Here is a 17319-nt window from a genome sequence, read left to right as displayed (position 1 = left end):
GGAAGAGGAGAGTTGAAAGCAGAGGGCCACCCAGACCTGGGAGTCAGCCTCTAACCCAACCCAAGCCAAGCCTGGCTCATTTGGATCAAGGTTCTCCGACGGTGAACTAGGATTTCAGCTTCTGTTGTTGTGAACCAAACTACTACAAACCTAGAAGCTTAAAATGATGCCCATTTATGGGCTTGTACTTCTGAGGGTAGACAGTCTTACATGGCACGGCTCAAATTGAGATGCCGGCAAGGTCACGCTCCTTTCTTGAGGTTCTGGGGAAGAGTGTGCTCCCAGGCTCATTTAGGGGGTTTTCAGAATCCAGTTCCCTGCAGTCGTGGGACCAAGGTGTCTTGTTTCCTTGCTGACTGCCAGCCAAGGGTCCCCTCAGCTGCTAAAGGTAACCTACATTTTTTCTCACAATGGCCCCCTCCATCTCTCAGCCAGCAGGCAGGTCAAATCTCCCCGACACTTCAAAACTCTCTTTCTCCTTTGTCAGCAGCCAGAGAAAACCCTCTGCATTAAAGGGGCTCATGTGATTAGGAGAGGCCCACTCTGAGAATGTCCCCAACTCAAGGTCAGCCATGCCGTGTAACATAATCACAGGGGTCACAGCTCATCATAGGCATGGGTCCTGGGGATTAGGGTGTGGAATCTTGGGCGCCCATTTTTGGACTCCTGCCTCCTACAGCTGGGTTGATCCAAGTGGAAAGATACCCCTGGCTCTGAGCCCTGCCAGACGGATGGGATCTCTTCCTCTAGCGAGCCCTCCCTGGACTCTGAGTCCCGGTTGAACCCCGGTCATTTGGCTCCAGTGCACCTGGCCTGTGCCTTCTGGAATTCTTCCCTTCTTTGGTCTGTGGTGCTAAGACAGGCACAAAGCCGGGATGTGGGCAGTTCAGGACCATGAACGAAGGAACTACAGGCAGGCATTCGACGTCTGGGTCAGTCCTCTCCCACCGGCTTCCCATAACAGGAAAAATTGCCACCAGTGCTGGGGTAATACTTGGCCCTGTGACCTGACCCATGGAGAACACAGAGAATTATATGGTGTGGGGTAAGAAGCATGTATCTGGGAACGTAGCCACTTGAAACTGTGTCTGTGTCCCCATAAGGGGACCGAGGCCCCATAAGGCCTCCGGTGAGTACCTGGGACCTCCCATCAGCACTTCTGCTTGTGGAATATTCTGCATTGTCTTCTGATTCCTGCTGAAAGAGAGTTTGTTAGAGACAGCCTCACACCCACCCGCACTCCCACCACCACCACCACCACACCAGGTGTAGGACCAAGAAGGTACCGAGAGGCGAGGACACAGAAGCAGCCCCAAGAAAGAAGCAGGGTCCTTGGAGAAAAAGTCACCCATTTCCCAGACTGGATCTTACACCTCCACAGCTTCTTTTCAGTATCTAGAGTCTGTCAGTGGCCACTGCCTGGCCCTTCCTCACCTCCCCCTGCCTCCTGTCCCTTCACGGGGACACATGTGTCCTGAGGATGGAAAGGAGCATCAAGTGCCCCTGGTCAGGCCACTGGGGGACCCAGCAGGCAACAGGCAGGTGGACAGGACACTTCCCCGGTTGCCCAGGGGCTAGGCACAAAGGTCTCAGTGATGAATTATTCACCGGAGCTGTGCTAAGTGCAGAATTAATCCCTTTCCTTCCAGCTGGCGGCCTCACTAAATTATCCCTCCAAGTCATGCGGGAAAACGCTGCCGAATTCATTTAGCGGCTGAGTGTTTTGATCTGGGCCTTGTGATTTTAGCTTCCCCTTCCCCCAGCCCCCCTTCCCCTGAAGGCGGGTAAAAAAAAAAAAAAAAAAAAAAAAAAAAAAAAACTTTCGTTAATGGATTTCCGAGAAGAAAGGAAAAGAAAGGGATCAAGATTGGGTGTGTACCAGGAAAAATAGTACTAGAGGAAATTCAGATTCTGCAGCCAAACATTCAACACACAGTTCCACGCACGCACGCTGTCTCACACCAGCGCGTGCGAGTACCGCCACGCAGATGGTCCCGTATGCACAGACAAGCACACGCGGACACACACACACACACACACACACACACACACACCTTTTCATGGGCACACACACAATCCACAGACACATGCTCACACACACACACGTGCAAACAGACGGTTTCACACCTGCACTGGCATACACAGAAACTCCAGCTCTTTGTGGCTAAACCATTCCTTGGTGACACTATTTGTGAATTGGCTGAGAACTGACTCACTTTGATTCCAGGATCTTGAACTCCAGTTTGGGGTGGGCTCGGCATAGGTTCTTGCGACCAGGGCACCCAGCCGTTCGTTCATTCTTTTATGCCACATATATGTGATGAGGACTCGGGTGATTTTGGCCACTCTTGTGGATTGCAATGAGGAGAGGGAGGGGCCAGCAGCATGGAGCCCATCTGCCTTGAATTCACCCTCATCAGGCTTGGACAGGGCTCCCGCCTCTCATCTGAGCCCTTTTGGCACCCTCCTTTCTACAGGGTAGTGGGAGCGTGTTGAGGGTGGAAAAACAGGAGAATGCCTGGCAGCCAGAGTGCAGAGGGCCCGTCCCCAGCTCTAGCACTCCCCACCACCCTCACTGTCACAACGCCGCTGTCCCTCTGTGCCAGTGCAAACATTGGGCACCTGCTATGTAGCAGATACTGTCCCAGTTTTAGGGATCTTACACATCCTCATAAAGCTTATGTTCTTAGAGGGCAGGGACCGTGGCCCAGGCAGTGAGCAAGTCAGTTCATTAGCAGACAGCAGCTCCTGTAAGAGGCCTGACAAAACCCAGTGACAGCAAACACCTGGCAGGGTCTGAATTCCTTTCCTCTTATGGTTCCACCTAAGACATCATCTACAAGTTCATGGTGGAAGGTACCTGGCCTTCATGTCTGCATTCCAGCCTGGAGGACCAGTGCCATCGCTTCTTCCATTTTTAAATCAAACACGGCTGGAAGCTTGCTGGGCCAGCGCCGGAAACCTGGGATCTTAGAGCCCCATGGACACTCTGGCTGTTGGGGGGGGTGGGTGGGGAGGGCGGGGAGGGCTTGGATAACGGGTCTCTCGGGGCCCCCCATCCATGTAAGTGACAATCCCTTAAGAGCAATTCCTTGCCCGTGGTCCGAGGTACTACTAAAAGATGATGCTTCAGGAGAAATAAATACGCATGCTCTATTTGGGTACCTCCCTCCTGAGGACACATTCTCTTTCTCCTGAGCCTCCACAAGACAGACAGATTATCCCAATTCATTGAGGTTTGGGTGAACATCATCTCTCTACACCCTCTGCTTCCACATCACCCATTCCCAGAGTTCTGAGAACAAGAACATCGTGGAATTTCCAAATAGGCTGAGACCACAGAGGTGTCTCTCAACTGCCCACCCAGGACAGGATTGTCCTTAACAACATCCACCACAGGTGGTCTTACTTGCTGTGCCCTGACAGGAAGCTCACTACCACAAGATGCCCCCTGTCCCGTGGCTCCATGGCCACAACAGATAGAAGTGCCCGCCTCACCCTGAGCCCACTGTCTCTGTGCCCCCAGCCTCCTGGATCCACCATCTGGGGCTGCAGGGCGACCCTGGCAAGCCTCCTGTGCTAGTTGTGGGGACACTGGCAGGTGGCAGCCATGCAACATGTTGGCAGGCCTACTAGCCAGCAAAGCCTGCAGTTTCTGTGAATGGCAGGATGGAGTGGTCTCCTGGTTTGGGATACAGTGCTTAAAGCAAGTTCTGCTGGTGATGGGTTAAGTTTTATCCCTCTGGTGGGACTTCTCGACAAGCACCTGCTGCTCACAGTGATCTGCTTTAAGCTAGAGCTGTGTGTGTAGGTGAGCATGTGACTGACTACACATGGATTCACAAAAACTAAAAAAATGGACACCTGCCCATAGGCGGCCAACTTCCCTTTATTGTGCATACAGAGGGCGTTGGCCTTGAGGGGGTCTGTTCAGCTCTAAAAATCCATAAGCCTATGGCTGCTCCACATATACATGTACAAATAACCCTATCTCTCCTCCATTCTCCCTCTGATGTTGGCCTCTGCTCTTTGAAGAGTATGATCTGGTCCCCCAGGAGTCTATGCTTCTCCAGGCTAAGCAGTCTGCCTCTTTTAATGAACTGGTGTCAAGATCCTGCCGCATCCTGGGTGCCCTCCAGCTTGCAGGCAACCTCTTTGAAGTGAGGCTCACACTGAGCAGGTTTCCCAGGCTGACCCTTGTGGACTGAAGCCCCTCGTTCACATGATAGGTGCTCACAGCGCCAGTCCCTGCCTCCTCGCATGGAAACGTGTCTCTCGCAAGGTGGGACGAGTCTATGCAGTCATCTGGGTGTTTGGCGACAGCGTGCCTTCTCAGGCTGGGATTTGGAATCCAGAGTCTTACCCGGGCCGAGCACCAGGGCACCAGGCAGAGATGGGGGCTGCCTCCTCCTCAGCCCACAACCATGAGTGATGCTGGCAGGACTTGAAACCTGTGGGTCTCCTTGGATTTTGGCACAGGATGGGTGCCTTTGAGGAGAGAAGGAGGTGGCACCCACTGTCACCCACTGAGGGAAGGGGCGGCTCCCACAGTCCTGTCCGAACCTCCCCCTTCCCTGTTCTCAAAGGAAGAGGCGGGGCGGGTCTGCAATGCTGTGCCAAGGCCTGCCCTAGTGTTTTATTCAAATCAGTTACAAAGCTCTCTGGAGACCAGACCAAAGTGGGGACAAGTGGCTGTTTAACAAAGGGGGGAGGGGAAGGCAGGCAATAGGCAGAATCATGCTGGATTTGATGAATTTTTATACATTTCTTTGAAAGCTACATATGAAGGTCCTGGGCTGGTCCTCAGAGAAGCCCCAGCACAAACCTGTGTCCATTTCCTCACCAAGCACAGCTGCCCGGAACGCCCAGCGTTCAGGACAGCACCAGAGCCTCCTTGGCTGGTCCTGCCCTCCGGAGGGTTCTGTCCCCACCCCCAAGACTCCAGCTCTGAGAATGACCACAAGGACAATGATGGATCCAGGGGGAAAAGACCCTTTCCCCTCCCACAACCTCACAACACCCTGCCTTTCTTCCCTTCCACCCCACGGCCCCTACACGAACAGTGTGCATCCTCAGGTCTGGGCTTGAATCCTGGATCTTCCACTGATCTTAGCCTCCCTGAGTCCTCCCCTTCATCATCCACAGAAAGGAGCTGTGATCTTTACCAGCCAGGAATGTAGTGAAAATGGAATGAAGGAGCCTGTGTGAGTGCCCAGCCCAGTGTAGTTGCTGACAAACGTGCTGAACTCATCAGACATGAGGACAGGGCTCCTGGGGGAGGGGAACAATGGAGACTTGCTAATCCATCACTCAGCACCCGCCCCTCGTGACAGCCGCTCCACCAGACTCACATCCATAAGGACATCAGGAGGCCTTGTCAAGAGCTGAAGACAAACATCACCAGCCCCACATTCGGTCTCATAGCAATTTTTCAGGGAATGAAGAAACGGAGAAGAGACAGACAATCATCTCTCGAGGTCAGATTTGCTGAAGTGTCCCCAGTGGACCCTGCCTTGAGCTGTGGAGGAGAAGTGAAGACCTGCTTCCTGCCCTATGAGTGGGCAGGGCTGGACCAAGAGCCATACCGCAGGCTCATTCCAGATGCGTCACCCACCGCAGGCCTCTGCTGCCTTGAGAATGTGAGCCTGTGACTCCCAGCCAGAGATGGAAATGTTTTGAGTCAGGATACAGAGATGGCTAAGGAAGATGGAAGTCTTGGCCCACCCCTGGTCTGTTCTGCTATTCTGTGAGCCCAATGCATGACTGCGGGATTGAAGAAGCAGGACGGGAGAAAACAGGGCAAAACGTCTAGACAAAATTATTCAGAGAGTGGGGGCTGCTCTTGGGTTTTCCCCATCTCAAAGTCACACTACCATAGCCTAGACCTCTCTTTGGCCAAACCAGATGCATCCCAGCTCCACCCAAGGTCATTCAGGCATGAAGTCATTAGCCTTTCTTTGGATCCCTAACCTGTGCCAAACAGTAAAGCACCCTGACAGATCATTACCACCCATCTTGCTAAGTTCTGGCTGAAGTGCATTGAGCATACAAAGGTCAGGGGAAGAGTCACAGAGAAGAATAGCGTAAACTCTGCCTCAAAGCATGGCTTAAAAATTGGCAAAGCAAGAGTGATTCAAGCAGAAGGAATCACAGGTGCAAAGGCATGGAGGCATGATGGTATCTGAAGCATGTGGGACATATGGAGGCTGTTGTGGGCAATGAGACTGGAGACTGAGCCTACACCATGGAGGGCCTGTACACCAGGATGCAGAGTTTAGACTTTACTGGTGTTTCACAGTGATTCAAAGCTAAGGAAAGTCTTTGGGCAGCAGTAAGATGTGATCTGATCTTTATGCTGGAAAGCTTTCTTAAGAGGTAAATGGGGGTACCCAATAGGAGGGATGAAATGCAGAAAGCCCAGATTCCAAACTAACAATAGTGAGCCCACAGACTGTCCAGGTTGCTGTGGGCAGGGCTCTATTTAATACTCAAGTCCTTGCTAGAATTGTTAAATATCCTTATCACTGGCACCCCTCCCCCGATCCTGCAACTTGCTTTTAGATTAACCCTCTGAAAACCATTTTCTGGAGAATGAATTATGGCCCCAATGAGGATTAACACTCAGACCCTTCTTTGCTGGCAGAGACTCAGAGCTTCAAACCTCACTGCAGCTGCAAGACCGTGCAGGATGCCATAATGAGGCTTGTGATATGCATGGGATGCAGCAAGCCCTCTTGGAGGGTCCCGTTTTCCAAGCCTCGCCTTCAGCTGAAGAGATAAGAACCTACAACTGGGGCCACAGGAAATGACAAAGCAGTAACTGATCAGGGAGCTGCTGCACAGGGCTCATTATGGTGCTTGCCAGCGGGAGAGACACCCTTATCAGGGAGAAAATTGCATCAGGCCTCCTGAATTACTAGCGATTGGAAGCAGATTTCTTGGGACGCACTTTGTTAGATACCTAATGAGCGGGATACAGGCGGGCAGAGCCCAAGGCCGGCGGGGCGGGGGACAAATGTCTTTGTTAAACAGAATTTGTCAGTTTCCGCTTCAGGTTCCCTGGGGAGGGTTCAGGGCCAGCTAATTGAATTAAGAGAATGTGCGCTCCAGCGAGAAGGCTCAGGGCGGGGCGAGAGGCAGGCTGGCCGGAAGGCGGGCGCTTTCAGCACCAAGGACAGCAGCTGCATCCTGGCTCGTCCGTAATTGCCAGGGCAGGCTGGAACTGTTGCATTTTGCATGATCAGGGATCTAGGGGATGGAGTGGGTAGAAGGGAGGCAGAAGATGTTAGGGGAGGAGGAGGAAACAGGTGACCCAAGAAGCCTCGAGCCTGTGATGCTATTGGCCTGGTCTGTCTCAACAGACCCTCCTCTGCTGGCAACAGCCAGAGCTGAGAGGCATGAGGAAGGGGAGTCTTCTCTCCACCATGACACTCACGTGGTATGGGGCAGCTGCAGCAGCACAAGGAGTGGTGGGCTGCGCAGCGAGTCTGAGCCAGTACATGGCTGTGCATTGCTTTGAGCTTTCAAAGTAGGTCTCCAATTACAGCCTTAATAAAGCAGGACATGCTGTAGCCATGGAACCAGAATGAGGGGCCACTTATCAGCCCCAAGCTGCCTCAGCCAGCAGGGCGAGGCCTGCCAAATAGAAAAGCAAACAACTAGGCATGTGGGGTGGGCTAGCAGCCTCCAACCCCACCTGGAAGAAGAAGAGAGCTAGGTAAGCCTGGGCTTAAATAGGGAGGAGTTAGTCCCCAAGGCCCTACCCTCTCCTCATCCTCATTTTAGCATTATCCCCCTCTGCCATCCTCCACCCTGACCGCCCACCATTTTGAGCAGCCTGGCGCCTTCCTGTAGCCCCAGACAAGCTCCTTTCCCATGAGAAGCAAGGACAAGAGGGACAATTGCCTCCCTACAATGTGAGCAGACTAAAGCTGAGCAGTCTGAGTAGGCAGTGTTAAGGAGAAATGAGGCACTGTGTAGGGTATTGGGAACCTCCTGGTGCCACTTACCTCATATGACAAGAGCCACTGCCTCCGAACACTGTTCTTCCCTTTGGGGCTTCTATCATTTGGGAATCTAAAGATTATTCTATAAAAGTCACCCACTCACTTGCCCCAGCTCCCAGACCAAGATGGATCCTGGCAAAGTTGATTAGAGCAGATTAGAATCGTGGTCAGGAGTCCTGCAAGGATGGGTGTGGGAGGTGGAGGCTACTAGCATGAAGCAGCTGTGGGATAAAATACAGGCCGGGCCAGCCATGGAGAGGGCAGAGCAGAGTAGATCCTCTCAGTCTGGCAGGAGCCGCAGGAAGAGCACCTATGGATCAGAAGGGGCAGAAGAGTTGACATCCACAAACACCCTATCTTTCCTTCCCTCCTCCTGAGAACATCCTCCCCCACAGCCTGCCTACCAGAGACTGACAAGGTGAAGTCTCTGGTCTGGACTGAGGGGTCAGTGTCATTTTAATCTTATCTTTGTGATGAAAAATTAATTATAATAAATTTCAGAATCCACATAAAAGTACCTGATGAGTGGATGTGAGGGTGAGCTGGCTGCAACGTCTGTCACCCCAGTGATCACCAGGATTGGTTCAGCTGACCTGGCTGGCTAGGCAGGTGTCCCCTTCCTCCCTCACCGCTCCACATGCATCCCTCCCAAAGCTGTGCTCTCTAGATGGAGGAAGACTGTTCTTCTAACAAGGGTGTATAGTAGCTGCCCTGCTCAGCTAGAACTTCCCAATAAGCTCTCAGGGTTCAGTCATAGAGGAACGTAGGCTAGCCAAGCTTCCAAGACTCCAGACACCTCTAAATGAGGCATCACATGTGACAGTCTGTCTGTTTTTTGGGAAAAAAAATATTTTAAGTAGCTGATAAGTGCCCAGCTCTGATCAGGGGTCCAGTACATGTCAGCTCTGGGTCACTGAGTTTACCAGCTGGTGCTTGGTCCACACAGGGTAGATGTGAGGGAGACAGGCAATGGGGGAAGGGACTCTTTTTGCAGTGTGTCTCTGCTTTCAGAGCTGATGGGGCACCTCTGGAGATCTCTCCCTTGATTTCATTACTTCCACTTCCTCCCCTAACTGGATTAGATGGCAGTCTATGAAATCCAGGGCAGTGAGATTGGCTTTCTGCCTGGAAATGAGGAGAGATGACACTACAGGTCCTGAATCAGCATCTCACCCCAGTCCCAGGGGCCAGCTGGTCAATGGGGAGATCATCTTTGCCCTGATCTTATTCTGTCCTGTATCCATCTACCCACACATCTGAAAGTACAGAGACAACAAAACAACCCCAAAGCACCTGATTCAGACAGTGAATATACAGAATACACAGGTGCTGGGGTGTTCAGTGAGGAGACTCACAATGACTCTCGTCCTCCCTAAACCATAGCCACTGGGAGAGGCAGGTGAGAGAGATAGCCAGGCCTAAATCCCAGGGACAAAACAGGCTCAGGAGTTTTGGTTATGAACTACAGTAAGTGCCCAGATCAGCTGCAAGATCACCCAATGCTTCACTCTTCTCATTCCAAAAATCTTCATATATTGCTTTCTCTTTGGAATTATCTGTTCTTGCACCCATCTGACAGGGTAGGTGGGAGGTGAGGCCCAGACTGGACTGGATTCTTCTGTCCTTGCATGACTATTACTCACTCTACTGACACATGTCTGAAAAGACTTAATGTTAATGAATTTCTGCATGCCAATTTTTTTTTTATTTACTTCTTTTATTAGAGAGAGAGCGAGCGAGCAGGGGGATGAGGGAAAGAGGGAAAGGGAGAGAATATCAAGCAGACTCCCTACCTAGCCTGGAGCCCAACGCGGGGCTCAATCTCACAACCCTGAGATCATGACCTGAGCCAAAACCAAAAGTCCGACGCTTAACTGACTGAGCCTCCTATTACCCCTAGGAACTTCTGCAGACAAAATTTTATCATGAAAAGGGAATAAAGGAATCATTATGGGAAGGAGCCAAGTGGTAAAGTGAAGGGTCCTTATCCTGATTCATCCGGTTCGTATGTGTGGGTTTTTATAGAAAGAGTGTCACTTTAAGGGAGGCCCACCCGTGCGTGTTCTTCCTCTGTTTGTTCAGGGTCAGACATTCAGGCACCTCTAACCCCGAGCATATCCTGTGCTGGTTGGCACTGTGCCCATTGTTCTATTTACTTCTAGCACAGATGGTGGCATGTTTATCCGCTACGTGGCCAAGACAGAATTCCAGCAACTGATGTAGGGGAGAAGCGGGTCATCCTGGAGGTCCCTACAGCCTTTGAATAACATACACGTGTTAGGGCTAACCATGGGTTTCCAAGAGAGTTTTAAACTAATCTCTCCTCTGAGGGAGCATCACACATGTCCCTAAGCCCAGGAAACATAAAGTTTGGGCAGAAAAAAGAAATGGCAAATGAGCTTAGGATTAGAGAACAGTGTGAGAACAGAGAGAGTCAGCTGCTGGGCTGGAAGATCCCAGAAAAGCTTTTGAGCAAGTGTGGGTGGGGGAAATGGAGATTTCCTGGAGATGCCGGTATCTGAGTGAGGTTGAGCTCTGGATCGGCAGAGGTGAGAGCTGCAGTCATGCTAAGGGGAGAATGGAAGAGGAAAAAGAACCTGGAAGGACAGGGAGGAGGCCCAGCAGAGCAGAGAGAGAGGAGACTGTTTAGTAGGTGCTAGGTGGGAGACTAAGGGCAGATGTGAAATGGAAAAGAAATCTTCCCAGCAAAGGGTGTCAGAGGAGAATGGCGATGTTCAAGGATGATGTTCCTGCACCAAATGTGAGAGTCCTGGATGGCACGGTTGGGTTATTCCTGCGACAAATAGTTACCGAGCACATACAATGAGGCAGACACTGGGGATAAACAGTCTCTGCTGACACGTCACTTACATTCTAGTGTGGGGATGAGAGAGAAGCACACAATAAACAAGCAAAAATCAGTTTTTTCAAGTTTAGCTTTCTGGTAGAGTTAAGTACTATGAACAGTAAAAAGGGATAATGTGATGAGAGCATATATTAGAGGAGAGGTGACTTTAGAGAGGGTGGGCCTCTCTCCTGAAGGCCAGGGCACCTCTGGGAAGAATATATCTGGGCAGAAATCTGAATGATGAGAAGAGGACAGCCATGAAAAGACCCATGAGTCTATCTGGGGAGAGAGCACAGCAGAGGGAAAGGCCCTGAGGCAGGAGAGGTTCGTTAGTAGAAGGAATGCCAAGGTCAGTGTGGTAAGGCCCCAGGGAACAAGGGGGCAGGTGGAAGACAGGGGCCAGGCATGTTGGGCCTCCTGAGCTATGAAGAGGAGAGGCTTGGGAGTTGGGGGGACATCTAGAAAGGACATTTGTGGTAGAAAGACACAGAAATTTCTTCGCACCTTCTCTTCCCAGAAGCCGGAAGACTTCTTGACTCCAAATAGCAGCCAGGTTCTGCCCATCCTGGACCCCAAGATCTTAGATGAGAAGCTGGGTACCATCCGTGAGTCCTGGTCCAAGTCCACGGTGAGCTCTAGTATGGACTCCAACCCATCTACCTCTCAGGAAACGGAGATAGAGCCTCAGGTGCCCAAGATGTCCCGTGAAATGGTGAGTGTCTCCACCCAGGGCTGGGAGGGCCAGAGCAGCGAAAAAGGTCACAGGGGAAGGGCTTTGATTGTCACCTGGTTCACTCCTTTAGTGGCAAGGAGACCTCCCTTCAGGAACCCTCTGTATGTGACTTACCCCCAAGCTAACCTGGTGGAAGGTGTGGATTCTTCATTTTACAGAGTTTCTTCACCCTTTGAATGGAACTCCCACACAATTTCCTTCCAAGGAAACCCTTGGAACACTTGTAAGACAGGGGTCCATTGACTTAGGCAGGGATCAGCCCAAAACTTTCTCAGGAGCATGTCCTCCAGGTAAGGGGATGCCCTTCTAAGTCATTAGTTCTAACTTCTCAAAGAGGAGATTGGGGCTCAAAGAAAAGAGGTCACCATCTCTGGTCACAGGGTCTGCGTCCTGGTCATGAAATTTGCAGTTGATCAGATGCTGGGAAAGGGTTGGTGAAGTTGGCCAAGGTGGTGGCTTACTTTGATGAGGGGTCAGTGCTGAATCCTCGTCCCTTAATGCAGAGAGGTACAGAGCAGGCCACCAAAAGACAGTCCAGTCAAAGTCCTCCCTTGGGCTACCATGGGTCGATTCATGTATGTCTTCCTCCCTTCCTCTGCAGCGGATCCCATGGGGAACGCTGATCAGAAAGATCCTGAGGAAAGGCCCCAGCCAAGGCCACCGTCCCCTGGGAAAGCCCTGGGACTCCCCCTCTCAGGACCTGCCCCTCTCCACAGACAGCCTCCCCATCTTCCCCTGGCACTTCTGCACCTTTCTGGAACATGTCCCATCTGATGATTAGGAAGGGTTGCTTTTCTGCAGGGCGTGCCCAGATGCTCCCACAGGGACTGCCCCTGCCCACCCTGGCACAGGAGCCAGAACAACCATGGGCCACCTTCTGACACTCCCTTCTCTCACCTCTGCCCCTTGGGAAAGTAGCACTCAGGGCTCACCTGCCAGCTTGGCTCTCAACCGGGTTGAAAATAAATATGGAGACCTTGTCTTTAGAGACTTTGGCAGCATGAATAGTGCCTGCGGTAAGTCTCTGTCTTCTCTTCAGGATTCAAATATGAGATGACACTGGCCTGCTCAGGGGAGCCAAGAGCAGGAACTGTTCTTGAGCAAGAGGCCAAGTAACGGGGCACCTGGGTGGCTCAGTGGGTTAAAGCCTCTGCCTTCGGCTCGGGTCATGATCCCAGGGTCCTGGGATCGAGCCCCACATCGGGCTCTCTGCTCCGTGGAGAGCCTGCTTCCTCCTCTCTGTCTGCCTGCCTCTCTGCCTACTTGTGATCTCTCTCTGTCAAATAAATAAAGAAAATGTTAAAAAAAAAAAAAAAAAAAGAGGCCAAGTAACCATTGTGAGTCACGGAGGGGAGAATAAGAAAAAAGTCGCCACAGGGCACTAAGACAAGATTCTGGAAGGTTGTGAGTGTGTACAAGGAAGCTTGGGACTCCCCTATACCCACAGGCTATCAGGCAGCTGTGAGTTGGGCACATGTGTGCAGGGAAGCATGCCCTTCTGGAAATCTCCCAGCACTCCCTCTACCCTCCCCCTTGCTGGGCACCTGGCAAGATGGTGGTAAATACTGGGCCATGGGGCTGGACAGCAAGGCCATCAGAAAGAACCTTAGAGGGCGTCTAGTCCAATCTCTTAATTTGATGAAGGATGGCAATGAGGAGGTCTTGAGGTGGGGTGACTCTGCCCAAGGCCTCCTGATGTCACTGTCCCATGTTGCCTTGCTCATAACCAGATGAAAATAGGCAGCTGCAGAGGACTGTATGCCCATCCCTGCACTGTTCAGCCAGCCTGACACCACTGGGTCCCTCAGACGGCCGTGCCGTATTCAGTACACCGGGCCTGCCCTTCTCCCTCGCCCATCACAGCCTGTGTCAGACCCAGCCTGTCCCCTCCTGGTGCCTGACTCTTGGTTCCACTCCGTTTTCCCTCCCAACCCTGCCTTCAGTCCTCCAACCCATCATTTGTCCCTTCCTTCCTCCCTCCCTCTCTCTCTCTCTCTGTGTGTGTGTGTCTCTCCCCCCCCCCCCTTGGCTCAGATTTACCATCTGGCTTTTCCCACTTCTGATCCTGTGCCCTAGTTTGGTCCTGGAGACCCAGCCCCCAGCTCCTACCCGCTTGCCAGAGCCTACAAGGAGCGGGGCAGGACCCAGACACCCACATGGCCAGCAATCCCCGTCCCAAGCAAGAGAACGTGGGTGGGTATCAACAATGGGCAGCTCCGTGAAATCACAGGTAGCTGTGTAGCAATGGGTCACTGTTCCATAGCAACCACACAAAATTACATAGCAATCGACAAGCTCACGCAAACAGGAGACAAAGTGACAAGCACTAGAATGCTGCCAGGGAGCAGCAGACTGTAGTTACAGAACAATAGAGGAGTCTAGCCACACACGCTCTCTCCCAGCACTGGACGATAGGACACGCAAACACAGACCATGGGCGTGAGCACACGTATAGTGTGCAAGCCACAGACAGAGTCACAGAACAAGAGAAAAGACTTGAGCAGCCCTGGAACACATCTGGGTGGCAGTGGCTCCAGGCACCATCACAGTGGTGGCTGGAGGATGGCTGGAGGTGGCTGGGAGGCTGGAGGGAAGTGGCAGTGGACCCCCGGTGACATGACAGTGGTTGAGTGGCGAGCCAGCGATGACCTGCCTCCCTTCTCTCTCTGCCTGTGTGTTCAGGCTGTCAGCCTCTCAGCAGCTCTGGATTCCTGGAGTGTGTCTGTCTAGGGGCATGGTCCCCAGAGCCCAAGAAACAATTTTGCTTCTGAGTCCCTCCAGAGCCTAGTCTGGCTTAAGAGGAAATGGAACAATTTCTGGAGGAAGGAGCACCTTGGGAAGGGAAAAGGGAGTAGAGGGGACGCGGGGTCTGTGCCCTCTCTGCCTAGAGGCCGCAGAGGCTCCCCACTGCCCCAGGGCCTGCCAGTCTCAGCCCCATAGCCCCAACGAGCCCCAGCAGGCTCCCTTCCCCTAGTGTACCCTTGGGTCCACCTTCACACCCAGCAAACCCATGCCTTTCCGATGCCACTTTTTTTTTTTTTTAAGATTTTATTTATTTATTTGACAGAGATCACAAGCAGGCAGAGAGGCAGACAGAAAGAGAGGAGGAAGCAGGCGCGCCGCTGAGCAGAGAGCCCGATGCGGGGCTCGATCCCAGGACTCTGGGATCATGACCTGAGCCAAAGGCAGAGGCTTTAACCCACGGAGCCACCCAGGCGCCCCTCCGATGCCACTTTGTCCAAAGCTCCTGTCCTTTAGTGGGTTCCCTGAGACCGGGGTCCCACGCTGCACCGGGGTCAGGTGCAGGACTTGGCAGGGCTTGGCAGGGCTGGAGGAAGCCTCCACTTCCCTTCTGAACAGGCCAGGAAGGCATTTTTGGAAGACGTGGGCTTTTGAGTGTGAAGAGTGCAACGTTAAGAGTCCTCTTGATCTTAGTAACTCCCGAACATTAAACAACTTGTAAGCATTGCCCTTCACCCCCAGACCCCACCCTTTACCCAAGCCCACCTCACGCTGAGCCAGGCAACTTCAAGAGTAGGGAAGATGAGGGGCTGGTTCCATTCACAGAGAACTTATAAGCCACCTGCCCTGGGCCAGGATTCCACACCACCCCCCAACCCCGCCTCCTCCCTGGCAGCACCCAGCAAGCTTAGCAATTCCTCCAGCCTGCAGAAAACCAGAACCCCACCCCCACCCCGGCCAGGTGCCCAGTGCTGTGTCCAGCTGTGCAGAGGGAAGGGTGGAGGAGGAAGAGACCAAGGCCCTGGGCCCTGGAGGTTCTCAGCCGGCAGGAGCAAGTCACACTCCAGGAAGCAACAGAGCGACACAGAGCGGCACGCAGGAAATATTTGGCAAGGGATAAATGGCAAAAGGGCATGGCCCAGACCATTTATCTTCTTAAGTGTCACGCTCACCCTGTGTTGCTGGGAACACCTAGTGAGCCGTCAGTAGAGAGAGAGGAGCAAGGCAGGCTTCCTGGAGGAGGCAGAAGTACTGTTCAAGACTTGTGCATTCCGTGTTGCTTGTAGTGCAGAAATTCTAGAACGGGATCTTCATCCTCTTTTCTCTGGCTCCCTCCCTCCATTCACCACTCCTTGTTTTTCCTCTCTCTCTCTCTCTCTCCCTCTCTTTCTCTCTCCCCCTCCCCTCTGTCTCTCTCTCTCCCCACCCCCCATGTCTGCCTCTCCCTGCTTCTGCCTTTCTTTGGTTGTCTCAATTTCTTTCTGAGTCTCTGGCTTTCATTCTCTCTCTGACTCCCTCCCTCCCTTTTTCCCTCCTATGCTCAGAGGAGATTTGTGGCAGACCAGAGGCCCTCATACCAGCAGATGAATAATTGACAAGGGTTGTTTAAAGATTCAGTGGAGTTTTTCCAACCTCCCCACACTGGAATAACTCATTTCTTTCATTCTCTCTTTGAAAGCCTTTTTCCCCCCATCCATCTCTCCCCTTCCTTGCGCCCACACGCCCACACGCCGCCCCCCCCGCCCCCCCCTCCAGCACAGCTTTCCTCTCTCTCCCTTTCTTATGTCTGCCGGACCCTAGAATGATCCCTTCATCCTCATTCCTTTAACTCCACCTCCCCCTCACACTACCCCATTTAACCTCTCCTAAGGGTGGTGGGTTGAATTCAGCTCCTCCAGACGCTGTTTCCCCAAGAAAGAGGGCCGCATTTCATGGGCAAGGAAGAGAAGGAAGGCCCGAGGCACTGATCCCTCTCAGATCGCACAGCAGCAAGGTGGAGTTGGGACCACCAGAGGGCAGGCCTCCCAGCCCAGGGACCCCCCCCCCCCCCACCCTCACCCCCCAGTCAGGTGGAGAGGGACTGGCGGGTCTGTTTCACCTTCCCAGGATGGCTCTGAGCACGTAACACAGGAGAGCTGCTTACCCTGCTCTAACAGCCCCGTAGGGCCAGATGGAACTGAGGAGGGGCCTTCATAAATTCACGGGGGATGGATGGTGTTGCAGAGATTCCTGGGAGCATGGTCATGCTTCCCTGCCTGGAGTGGCCCAAAGGTGCCCAGCCACCCCTGTTTGCCCACGACCGAGGGGTCCCCGAGCCATAGGACTTGCAGTGGTAAACCCCAGACAGACTCAGGAGAACCAGGAGGAGGGTCTCCCTGCATGGCATGGGCCCTCCCCTCCCCAGCCCTGATCCCTTGGTGGTTGCCACACCCTCAGCCACCCGGCACACACCCTCACACACACCCTCTTCTCACCTAACCCTGCTCCACACTGTCCCCTGCTCTCACAGAGCTCTCACCACCTCCCTGTAGTGACCTTGAACTCCCTTCCCCTTTTTGGGCCCCAGTTCCCTCCTCTGTCAGCTGAGGAAGTTGGAGCAGATATCCTGGAGTCCCACGGGCTTCTGGGTTGTGACCAGAGCCTTGGTCCTGCCCTCAGGCCCCTGCCCAGGATGAGGTCCAAGGCCGGGGAAGTTGAGCAGCTCCGGGCAGGCCTTGCTCCCCAGGCACCACCTGGTGGCAGGTGATGGGTCCTGCCAGTGGATTCCTGCTTGTGACAATGACCACATCGGTGACTTGCAGGAATGGCTATCTGGGGTGATGGGGTCCCAAAGTCCAGGACCCTGGGGTTGGCCCCCAGGAGCCACAGGGACACTGACTCCAACCTGGGAGAGAGATCCCCACCAGGGGGCCCTGATACTTGGGACCACAAGGAGCAGAGAAAACAGGAAAATCAGAGTGAGACAGGGAGAGAGAATGTATAGCCATCTG

At 53.0% G+C, this 17319-nt stretch overlaps 1 protein-coding gene across 1 annotated transcript in view; it reads left to right on the top strand.

Annotated features, from left to right (window-relative positions):
• CCDC33 (coiled-coil domain containing 33) overlaps window positions 1-17319 on the top strand; it is a 101786-nt gene that overhangs the window by 52505 nt on the left and 31962 nt on the right. The window contains exon 12 of the mRNA XM_059372066.1: window positions 11372-11566. Within this exon, the coding sequence (XP_059228049.1) occupies window positions 11372-11566 (195 nt within the window). The remainder of the gene's footprint in view (window positions 1-11371; window positions 11567-17319) is intronic.

This window comes from Mustela nigripes, chromosome 13 (genome assembly GCF_022355385.1).
Source record: "Mustela nigripes isolate SB6536 chromosome 13, MUSNIG.SB6536, whole genome shotgun sequence".
Taxonomy (NCBI): Eukaryota; Metazoa; Chordata; class Mammalia; order Carnivora; family Mustelidae; genus Mustela; species Mustela nigripes.
This window is presented reverse-complemented; position numbering and strand designations above follow the sequence as displayed.